Below are 12189 nucleotides of genomic sequence, written 5' to 3'. Positions count from 1 at the left end.
TCAAAATATCCAGGTTAAACTGTAACCAACGCCATAATAGGTCTAAAACGAATGCATTTGTTCAAGTTAAGTTTAATTAATTTATTAATCAAATAATAGGCAATTCATTTGATTATATTTGATTTGGCAACTAACAAAGACAACTTTCAGAGTTGGAATTGCCATTTGTTTTTAAAATTGCAACTTTAATAGGCCTATCACAACATTTCAAGTGTTTCTTATCAGCATGATTATTTGAATTCAGCCTATTCCACGAATAATCTAGAGAAATAGAATAGGCAATCTTAAATATGAACATAATTTATTTTAATATTTAGCCTATTGGTTGTTGTTTAAAACCATATAGGGTAGATATTTTAATATAATGTGTTATAATAAAGTCAAATGACACATTGCCGTTGTGGTGAAAGTTGCACAATGAATGTGGCCCTTTATTTTCCTGATGTTTTCATCGCAAGCGGGTAGTAATGCGGAAAAGTCTAAATGGGATCATTGGGACGTCCCAACTCTGACGTCACCCTAATGAAGTTGACGTTTTAAACGCTTAATGTAAGAGTTAAGGTAGGGTTAAGGTTTGGTAAGGGTTATGGTAATGGTAATGGTAAGGGCTATTCTTATGGTTAGGGTAGGGGTTAAGGTTAGGGTTTAGGGACGTCCCAAGGATTCAGGATAGCACTAACCGTAGTAACGCTCTGCAGCAGCTGACACTTCTGTAGTCGGGAGTGAATGCACATTTTACAGTCTGTGGTCGCCAAGTAGCTAGCTCAGCAGCAGCAGCAGCATCATGGCGGAGCAAGGCGAATCTCCGGCTCCTGTCCAGAATCCGCAACCAGTGCTGACAACGAGCTGGCCAATTACCAGGGAGTCGTACGAGTTACAGGAAGTCATAGGTTAGTAGGCTACATTTCTATAGTGTAATGATATAATGTTTTATCATGGATATGGCTCGGGCGGTTATCAGCGGTGAATGACGACGAGGGCCTACCGGCTTTTTCATATTGAACAGCGTCTCTTTAATGCTTTGCATTGCGGATGTTAATAACAACCTCTATTCGCTCGCTCTTGTAAGAGGAAACCACTTATTTCATCATATTGAGAGATATTTATAGTCATTGTAAAGTTGTATTAGTATGGGTAGGAATTTAATGTAAATGCGTTTTTAATGCAATCCTGAACGATGCTCATTTATGGCACATGTCCAGTCGGCTAATATTGAAATAGATGAGTCTATGCATGGATGCAGTCCTCACGGGAATGGCATGTTATCCTTCGGTAGAGAAGAGATATTGAATTGCATGCCACTCTGAAGTTAGTAAGATGATCTACTGTTAGGCTACACGAAACAAAATAAACACGAGTAACATTCAGTTTTAATAACAGTCCAACGTTATTACGCCTATTATGTATATGATGGGTATTAGGCTATGCAAAAAATGGTCTACTTTGTAAGAATGTTGTCACAGATTATTTAATTGTCTCTGGAAAAGGAAAGACAAATAGCCTATAGACATAATTTATAAGATTCCTTCTGTCAATGTATTATAATTAATGTATAGTTGTAAAAAATAATTCTATACATTTTAAGATGTTGCTTTGCCTCACCGTAAGCAATATATCATCTTTATTTTGTAATCCATAGATAAAACATTACAGTGGATAAGAATGTTTAGTTTATTGTTTCAGCAGGTCAGTCAAGTTTCATAGGTCATCAAGGTTTATTTTCACATCTATTAGGTTACATCAAGGAGTTATAGAACTGGTTACATTGTAACAATACTGAGTGTCACTCTCCACTTCCCCTACTGCTAATAATGCCAGACCTAGTTTGGTAGGCCTATAATGCAGTTATTCTCAGTAATTTCCCAAATACTCAGAGTTTTCTGCTCATTTAAGAATTTTGGCACCTGTGAACGCTGAAAGACATTTGAGCTGACACTGACAGCTAAAGAAAGCCATATCAGTGCTGATAAGGGATAGCACCACAATCACGAGCTGCTGTGGCGAGTCAGTCATCTTTTTTTGTGCTTATAATCAACTGTTGAGCAGTCCGATCTCCTCTCATCCTTATCTGTCACCGGCAGTTGGCATGGTGTGTACTGTGTCACATTCTTAGTACAAGACAACTATAGCTTAGCATGGCCTGGTTCTTAAATAAACCCCTCTTCACAGCTTTTGTCTTTGGATACACTGACTGTTATGCAGAGGAATTAACATGTCATTGGAAAATATGTTTGCACATATTATATTTGTTCAATTATGTTCTGAACTATCATGGAATATACATTAGTTATTATTTAAATGTCACAAAAAAACATTTAATATTCCGAACAGACACACAATGATACTGCATGTTTCAATGATCCCTTATGCTGTTCACCTTGGTCACATTTAATGTTACTGTACTGTATCCTGCCCTGTTTTATAATTGCACCTCTATTTGTCTGTGATACCAGGCAGCGGGGCCACAGCCGTAGTGCAGGCTGCCCTCTGCACCCCCAGACAGGAACGCGTGGCCATAAAGAGAATCAACTTGGAAAAATGCCAGACCAGCATGGATGAGCTATTGGTGAGAGCAACAATAAATAAAGGCTATATTTTCATTGTGTGTGACCACAGTGCCTCGGGCTCTCTCTGGCCCATACTTTCCTGATTGGGCTGTAATTCGACTTTGCTGTTCTCTCTTGTGTATGTCTATTAGAGGCTGAGTAGGAGGGCTGTGCTACACTCAAGTGTCCATTTGAAAAATAAATTAGCCATAAGTTACAGTGTTTGTTCACTTCATTTTTAGAGACGCAAATGACCTATGAACAATCCTTGTTATGAGAAAGGTTGTCAAAAGATGTTAACTTTAATTTGTTTCTCATATGAGCCTCTTTCCTCTCATACAATAGAAAGAAATTCAAGCCATGAGCCAATGCAACCATCCAAATGTTGTCACCTACTACACCTCATTTGTGGTAAAGGATGAACTTTGGTTAGTCATGAAACTTCTGAGTGGAGGTAAGCTTTGACCTTCACCAACCTAGCAAAATAGAACTGCAAAGTCATGACATTGATCTCATACAATTTCAACCATCACGACATGTAACGAGCAATTGTCCATCCTTTTGATCAGTTTACTGTAGACCTATGTGCAGTGGCATTAAAAGTGAAGTGTTATCACACCAGGTACAGTATATGGCTGGGATGAATATCGAACATTGTAACAAACTTGCTTAACATAGAATGGGTCAATAGAACAGTTGACATGGAAGGATCTTATGTAGAAATTGACATATCAGCATTGGGCATTGTGGGCACTGTTTGTCTGTCTGCTTCCTCTTTTTAGGATCCATGTTGGATATAATAAAGCATACCTTTAGCAGAGGAGAGCACAAAAATGGAGTTCTAGATGAGCTCATTATTGCAACCATACTAAAAGAGGTCCTTGAGGGGCTGGACTACCTGCATAGAAACGGACAGATTCACAGGTAAGATACCCTGGAGTCAGTGATGGTCGGTGCCGTTTAAGAAAAGGGAGGACGATTATTTTTTTTATGAGCATAGCCTTATTTCTATTACAGCATATTTGATGACTGTCATTCATATTCCCTTCACCCAGCTCATTGTAATATCGATAGGTTTAGGCTACAATATGATACTCACATTTTTCCCCTATACCTATCATAAGGTTGCTACAACCTAGGCTATTAATGAAAGTTTACAACATAGGTGCACAGGTCGAGAGACATTTTAGTAGGGCTGTCCCCGACTAAAAAAAATCTTGTTAGATCTAAAGTCGTCCGTTCTTTCGACCAATTGATTGGTAGACATTTTGAAATGTGTATCTTTCCCTACATAGACACACCCTATGTGTTTTAATAAAATCAACTATACTGTATGTATGCTACTGAGCTTGTCTGATGTTTTAAGCACACTGGGATTAAATAATAAGACACACAAATGACTCGAGGGAGACAGAGATCAAGATAGCCTAACCAGAAGAAAAAGAAACCTGTTCCCGACCCTCTTCCTCCTGCTTCTGCTGGCATTAACAGATTCTGCTGTTACGCTCCTGCTGTTACGCTCCTAATAGGCTACACCAGGGGTCGGCATCCTTTTCCATCTGGAGTGCCAATTTATCTTACCATTTCTACCGATCTGTGTGCCAGTTATGATTTTTATATGCACATTTTCGTGGGCAAGTTTAATTTAATTTATAATAAAGTCTATGTATCTCAAAATCATTATCATATGGTTAATAACAATTCTAAAAGTAACTTATATTGCCATTGCCAACTATGTCAAATTAGCCTACATAAAGCCAACAAATAAAAACATTGCAGCCTGCAGTTAGAAGATATACTGATAAAAATGAATATCCTATTAATCACATTGGATACTCATGGCCTGTCTGCAAGGAACTAGAAACATTGTATAAGCTATTAACTTGGGTCCAGCCTGAAGCTTAAACTTGCAACATTGTATAAAATATTCTGGGACCTCAGAGTTTCCAGATCCAGTGAGCCCCAGAAAGACATAGCTGTAGGATATTTGCACAAGGGATAAGAAGTAATCAGGTAGGCCTATTTTATGATGTTTCCTCCACCTGATCAGAGCATGACATTTTTCCCCCCTTTCACGCTGAGCGGATATCGAAAGAGCGCTGGAAAGAATTTTGAAATAGGCTACATTGAGGAACTATTGTCATTCTCAATGGATGTAAAAACAGACTTTGTTTACTTGGTGTTTGAGGTGAAGAAAAAATTAAAGTTCCACAGTGGTGGTGAGTTAAGACAATCAGAAATACTACCAGATCCCCAAATGTGTACATTTATAGGCCTGCATTTGCGCGCAGGCCAGGTAGCCTAGGCCTACTTCTATGTATAATCAGGTGCGTGTCCTTACTCAACATTTACATGAGCGCTACAAAACAAACCACAATTAACAAATTGACAACTCCTAAATGGAATGAAAAAAACAAAACTTGTTTCTCACAAGTGTAGCCTAGGTTGTGCGGTCAGCAAACAACATGTCCACTCCGACAATGAGAACGGTAAAAGACTGTAATAATAATATATTTAATGCATTAACAGAAATGACCATAACAAAACTAACATTGTAGATTAGAAATGATGGAAATTAACGGTAAATGTTCTACTGGTGATACTGGCGTGCCATCCCCGTGAGTGCCCCAAAATATTTTTCAGACTGCTAGACTAAAAGAATCTCGGTCTGCTCAATTAAAAAAATCTCAGCCTATCGACCAGTCGACTAAATGGGGTCAGCCCTAAATTTGAGTAATCAAGGTGACAGACATTGACACATTCAATACTGCCTTGCACTCTCCTGCCTGCATTTAGCTGATCTAGGGTGTAATCATATGTCCAACAGTTGCAAACGAGAGTTTATGTTGGACAAATTCCAGTATGTTAATCTTTTTAAGAAACGTTTTTCCAACAGAATCGCCAGAATGAATACACCCCTGATCACACTCAAACACAGTTCACTTTCATAGCAGCCACATAAAAAAATCATGATCCCTTTGATAGTTTTATTCTTTCTCAAAACTACATGTTCTCCTCTCACCTTTTCCCTTTGCTTGTGGACTTCAGTGCACAACACATCAGTTTTCTGTGACCAGGCGAAAACAACCTTCCAAGCCAAACCTTCATATCATAACCGCTAACTGCTACACATAGCCTACATCAATTGTCACCATATTAACATCATAGTCAACATAGCAGCAAGAACTAACACATTAGTAAACCCCCTACAATCATGCAGTGCAGTGTACAGTCAGCAGCAACCAGTTTAGCAGTTACACCGGCGGGCTGCGGTGGCAATAAATTAATACAACCAAAAGCTTACCTTAATTGAAAGAGTTCCAGAGTTGGATAGCCATAGCCAGCTAGCTAACATAGCTTTCCACTCTGTTTGATCCGGGTGTTTGAGTAGGCTAAACTAGCTGCATTGCCTAGCTAAGTAAGTGAAACTGAAAAAAATACAACAAAATATAAGTCTCTCTCTCTCTCTCTCTCTCTCTCTCTCTCTCTCTCTGTCTCGCTTGTCCTTCATTAAAAAATATAATATATAATATATTATATATGTATTATGTAATATAATTTGTTCAAAACTGTTCAAAACTGTTCAACTATTGTCTTTCTCTCTCTTTGACTCAACTACTCACAATGTGTAATGCACTGCATTGCTAGCTAGCTGTAGCTTATGCTTTCAGTACTAGATTAATTGTCTGATCCTTTGATTGGGTGGACAACATGTCAGTTCATGCTGCAAGAGCTCTGATAGGTTGGAGGACATCCTCTGGAAGTCTATGGAAGGCGGTGAGAACCATGAGCCTCCTGAGTTTTGTATTTAAGTCAATGTTCACAGAGGAGGACAGAAGCTAGCTGTCCTCCGGCTACACCATGGTTCTACCCTACAGAGGGCTGTTGAGGCTACTGTAGAACTTCACTGCAAAACCTTGTGTTTTAATCAATTATTTGGTGACCTGAATATTTTTAGTATAGTTTTATCTAAAAAAAGTAACTTTTTTAATGTTTAACTATTTTTATTTTTATGAAATTCACTGAGGAGGATGATCCTTCCCCCCCTCCTCGCATGAGCCTCCACTGTCTGGAGTTTTAAACATTAATTCTTTGCACAGGGTCTTCCTTAAAAGAGTGTATTTAAAAGTTACATAGTATTAATCTATAAATTGTAATCTAAGAGTTGCATGGTATTAGTTAAATTGTGGTGACATTATCTACTGTTTCAATGTAATTTATTGACCGATTGTGTTCTTTGAACTTGCCTGGATGTCAAGGGCATAAAGAAGTAAACCACTATTACCCCCTTGGGCAGTGTTCCAAATGACAGTAGGCTGCAAAACTAATTTGTACACATGGATGCAATTGATCCTGCTCCACTTAGGTCGATAGATACTGTTTGGGCCTGACTGGGGTGTTTTTGCTGTGTGTGTGTGACCTCAGGGATGTGAAGGCTGGGAACATTCTGTTGGGAGAGGACGGATCTGTTCAGATTGCAGGTGTGTGAGTAATGTCACTCCCTCACCTCATCTTCACCTGTTAAATTGTATTCTCACAGCTCACTGACTGCCACAAAGATAGTACTTTTTGAATGATGCTTCCACACATTCAGTTAATTCAACAGCCTAATCAACATAATGCCAGACTTCACCAATCAAAAGTAGGAATATACTTGTAAAATGGCAAAGATTAATATATTTTTGAAGCTAGCGAATACGCAGTAGTTTACATATTGACTGCGTGTTTCTCTTTCCTGTCCTGAAGACCTTTCAGCCCCACTCAAAATATTGAGATTAAAAAGTTAGTATTTTATAAGTGTTTTATTTATTTGCTAGGAATACAACATTAATGTAGATATACAGTTGAAGTCGGAAGTTTACATACACTTAGGATGGAGTCATTAAAGCTTGTTTTTCAACCACTCCACAAATTTATTGTTGGCAAGTCGATTAGGACATCTACTTTGTGCATGACACAAGTATTTTTCTAACAATTGTTTACAGACAGATTATTTCACTTATAATTCACTGTATCACAATTCCAGTGGGTCAGAAGTTTACATACACTAAGTTGACTGTGCCTTTAAACAGCTTGGAAAATTCCAGAAAATGATGTCTTGGCTTTAGAAGCTTCTGATAGGCTAATTGACATCATTTGAGTCAATTGGAGGTGTACCTGTGGATGTATTTCAAGGTCTACCTTCAAACTCAGTGCCTCTTCGCTTGACATCATGGGAAAATGAAAAGAAATCAGCCAAGACCTCAGAATTTTTTTATAGACCTCCACACGTCTAGTTCATCTTTGGGAGCAATTTCCAAACGCCTGAAGGTACCATGTTCATCTGTACAAACAATAGTATGCAAGTATAAACACCATGGGACCACACAGCCGCCATACCGCTCAGGAAGGAGACGCGTTCTGTCTCCTAGAGATGAACGTATTTTGGTGCGAAAAGTGCAAATCAATCCCAGAACAAAAGCAAAGGACCTTGTGAAGATGCTGGAGGAAACAGGTACAAAAGTATCCACAGTAAAAACAAGTCCTATATCGACATAACCTGAAAGGCCGCTCAGCAAGGAAGAAGCCACTTCTCCAAAACAGCCATAAAAAAGCCAGACTACGGTTTGCAACTGCACATGGGGACGGAGATCATACTTTTTGGAGAAATGTCCTCTGGTCTGATGAAACAAAAATATAACTGTTTGGTCATAATGACCATCGTTATGTTTGGAGGAAAAAGGGGATTGCTTGCAAGCCGAATAACACCATCCCAACCGTGAAGCACAGGGGTGGCAGCATCATGTTATGGGGGTGCTTTGCTGTTGGAGGGACTGGTGCACTTCACAAAATAAATGGCATCATGAGGCAGGAAAATTATGTGGATATATTGAAGCACCATCTCAAGACATCAGTCAGGAAGTTAAGGTATGGTCGCAAATGGGTCTTCAAAATGGACAGTGACTCCCCAGGCATACTTCCAAAGTTGTGGCAAAATGGCTTAAGGACAACAAAGTCAAGTTATTGGAGTGGTTATCACAAAGCCCTGACCTCAATCCTGTAGAACATTTGTGGGCTGAACTGAAAAAGCATGTGCGAGCAAGGAGGCCTATAAACCTGACTCAGTTACACCAGCTCTGTCAGGAGGAATGGGCCAAAATTGTATTTGGCTAAGGTGTATGTAAACTTCCAACTTCAACTGTACCAGTTCATAAGTGCATTTAGTTCAACTCAGTATGTTCTGCACGAAACAGACATTTCTTGTATTTCTACAACATGGGGTTGACAATATTTGGGTCTTTCCACAGACTGAGTGCCTTTTGCATCCTTTTTATATATACATATATTTTTTAAATTGAGCACCAATTTTAACCCTGTTATATTCAATGATGTTGCTTTTAATATAGGCCACATGTAGAATTCAATAAACCAGATTTTTAATATAAATAAAGTCTTGCTAAAGGGCCAAATTTCAGCATGTTGACATTACCCTCCTCGGTGACTTCTAGGAATATTTTAATCCCCCTAACCCCAACACTTCTGCAAGTTTTCACCAATATTGTAAGGCCATAGTTATTGTGTTGCTCTGACAAAGTAATATATCATATGATTATTGATTCATTTCAAGGTCAAAACCTGTCCCTCATTTTAAGGTCAACCCCGTTACATGAACTGAACTGTTGTTTTAATATGGTAAAACTATTCCTTTTAAATATTTTTTTGCAAAAGAGGCTATGAACATCTAACAGTAAAATCATAGTTTAACAGCACTCTTTTTGTGCCATTTTTTGAGTTTTGTGGTGGAAAACTGATGGATCAATAATAACTTGGCTTGAAAAGTTTAACTATGCAATTTGTTTTGTGAAGCTTGCATTCAAGCATGTTACAGTCAACCCTGTTACTTTATTTGGCACTTAATAGACACTTACTATAGTATATTTTGTAATTTAACCTCTTGAAATGGGAAAACAAGTTTTTTATTAAGTTGAGCATGTGCTCTTTATGACAGAATGCTACAAATAGGTGACATTGTTTTCCCTACAAAATTACACATCTCAAAGTGCACCGAATTGGTGGAACGACCCATTTACTGAATAACATAAAAGTAGTCAAACAGGTCCCCCAACATAAATCACTGGAGGCCTACAGTCTTTCATGTACTTGGATGACCTTTAGCCTACAAACACAGCAAGGAGAACCATTCGAACACAAATGCAACGGAAGAGCTGGAGTAAACACAGTTTGTATAAGGTGTATAACATGAAATACTTGTGAAAGACCTCTTAGTGGTTTGAGTATATTTGATCAAATACCGCATAGCCTTTCTTTCAGATGTTAATGAGGTATAACATTTACATCCATACATGACATCTGAATTATCCATATCTCTTCATAGATTTTGGAGTTAGTGCCTTTTTGGCCACTGGAGGAGATATGACCAGAAACAAAGTACGGAAGACTTTTGTGGGCACACCATGTTGGATGGCCCCTGAGGTGATGGAACAGGTGAGGCCAGTTTTAGTAACAGTTTTAGTAACATCTACATCTAACATCTACTATCTGTTTTCACCTAGACTGTACAACACTAACAGTAGCTCCGCCATGTCCACAGGTACGAGGCTATGACTTCAAAGCAGACATTTGGAGTTTTGGAATCACTGCCATAGAGTTGGCCACAGGGTCTGCACCTTACCACCGATACCCACCCATGAAGGTGAGCCTGATCACTGCATATCTAGATCCCAGACAGGAAGCGAAATAGGCCTACATCTTAACTAATGAACCATGAAAAGGCAAATTACTACCCTATGTCTATGTAACCTCTGAGAGAACACTTGAATGTATTTGACCCTTCCTCTTCTCTTTCCAGGTCTTAATGCTGACCTTACAGAACGATCCTCCCACCCTAGACACGGGTGTGGAGGACAAAGAGATGCTGAAAAAATATGGGAAATCGTTTAGGAAGCTAATAACCCTGTGCCTTCAGAAGGAGCCCGCCAAGAGGTTTGTACATGTCTGCCATTCTGTGAACTGCATTAGGCCTACTCTCTAAATCTGTAGAGTCTGTCACTGGTTGATGATGAAGTAAATCTGATGGCCTTGGGAGAGTCCTGAAATATAGTCTTCATGTTTAGTGGGCTCACTCATACCCACCCACCCAAGAATATCTATTCTCACACAGACAGATTCGAGGAATTGTACATTCAGTTCTAGGCCAATGATTGGAATGTGTTCTTATATCTCCATGTATTTTCCTTCTCTTCAGGCCTACAGCAGCAGAACTTTTGAAATGTAAATTTTTCCAGAAAGCCAAGGTATGATTTTACCTCCAGGATTTGACCTGTTCTTTTTTTTTTAGGCTTAAAGAATTTGTATGTAGATTTGCTTAACATGGGTTGTGATTTTCATCTGCAGAACAGAGAATATCTGATCGAAAAGCTGCTATGCAGAGCCCCGAACATAACCCAGAGAGCCAAAAGGGTAATGTCTAAACAAACATCCTTCCCAGTAAAGCAGACCCAATATTGACTGAACATTATGAACAAAGTATGGTAAGATGATAGGGGTTGGCAGCACACTCCACCAGTCAACAGACACTGAGTGTCCTCTCCCTCTCTCTCTTACTGATCAACACGTCATTCACTTTGTGATCAAACTGTTCTGTGAGGCTGCAAATATGGGCCACTCCTGGAGCAATATCAGTCATGCAGAATAGATGTGCTTACAACTCTTGCATTAGTGGTCCGTAACGTTGCTCAGACACTCACTGCAAGTGGCGGACAAAGACAAATGGAATTTAATGTGAGTGGTTAGGTAACGGGGAGGTACACTTAAACATACCATTTGCATGCTCAGTTTGCCTTGCGGTCACAGTGAACTGGGCATGAGTGCAGCAGTGTGGTAGGAAAGGTTGATATTGGATCGCCATCGTCCTACATGTGGATTACTGAAGTAATGGGTGCGAAGACCCTATTGCCAGAAGGCAAAAGGGCCAGGGTGATTGAGTTGGATGGAAATTCACTGACATGGCATGGGTGACTGCAGGATATGGGTGACTGGAGGACATGGGGGATTGTGGAGGTGTCGCGTGACCAAGTCATTTAGCAGAGCATAATGTCAATAGAGATGGAAGTGACTCGTGACAGAGGGGAGAACAGTATGCTGGTCAGAACAGTCACAATCATTCAGATCGTTTGTGGGTGGGTTGACTAATTTGGTAAACATGGTTTAAAGGTGCACTATGCAGAAATCGCTCTGCCATTTCCTGGTTGGTAAAATTCTAATAGTTGCCTAATTTTAGTATATGTGACAAAACAAGCAAGTATATTGTAGAGAATCATTGTACCATCTAAACTGCTGTTAAATAAATTTTCCCTAACCAAAAATATAGTATTTTGTACAAAATCGAAAGTAAAAGACGCAAAAACTAAACTAAAAGATGGGAAGCGTAGAAATAGCTCACATAGAACAACAGATCTACCACATATTATACTTGCTTTCAATGAGAATGACAGATCGATAACTCACATTTCTATGTGAATTTGGTCGGGTTTCCCAAAAAGTTACATATTGCAGCTTTAATGAGAGATTATCGTTGATTGTAGAATGATTAGTATTCCATTCTGAGGCTGCGATGTAATCATGATACCCTCTGCAGCCAACC

The 12189-nt window shown here is 39.1% G+C and overlaps 1 protein-coding gene across 2 annotated transcripts in view; it reads left to right on the top strand.

Moving 5' to 3' along the window:
* Positions 1-483: 483 nt before the first annotated feature.
* The window catches only part of stk39 (serine threonine kinase 39), a 29761-nt gene continuing 18055 nt past the window's right edge, over positions 484-12189 (top strand). The window contains exons 1-10 of one of the 2 annotated variants that reach the window (XM_064975964.1): positions 484-890; positions 2454-2566; positions 2892-3000; positions 3329-3470; positions 6972-7027; positions 9922-10031; positions 10138-10239; positions 10396-10529; positions 10792-10840; positions 10941-11006. In XM_064975964.1, coding sequence (XP_064832036.1) covers positions 785-890; positions 2454-2566; positions 2892-3000; positions 3329-3470; positions 6972-7027; positions 9922-10031; positions 10138-10239; positions 10396-10529; positions 10792-10840; positions 10941-11006 — 987 coding nt within the window. In that variant the 5' untranslated portion in view covers positions 484-784. The remainder of the gene's footprint in view (positions 891-2453; positions 2567-2891; positions 3001-3328; positions 3471-6971; positions 7028-9921; positions 10032-10137; positions 10240-10395; positions 10530-10791; positions 10841-10940; positions 11007-12189) is intronic. The other variant, XM_064975965.1, reaches the window with a different exon arrangement.

Source organism: Oncorhynchus masou, chromosome 10 (assembly GCF_036934945.1).
Source record: "Oncorhynchus masou masou isolate Uvic2021 chromosome 10, UVic_Omas_1.1, whole genome shotgun sequence".
Taxonomy (NCBI): Eukaryota; Metazoa; Chordata; class Actinopteri; order Salmoniformes; family Salmonidae; genus Oncorhynchus; species Oncorhynchus masou.
Note: the sequence above shows the minus strand (reverse complement) of the source record. Positions and strands in the feature narration are given on the sequence as shown.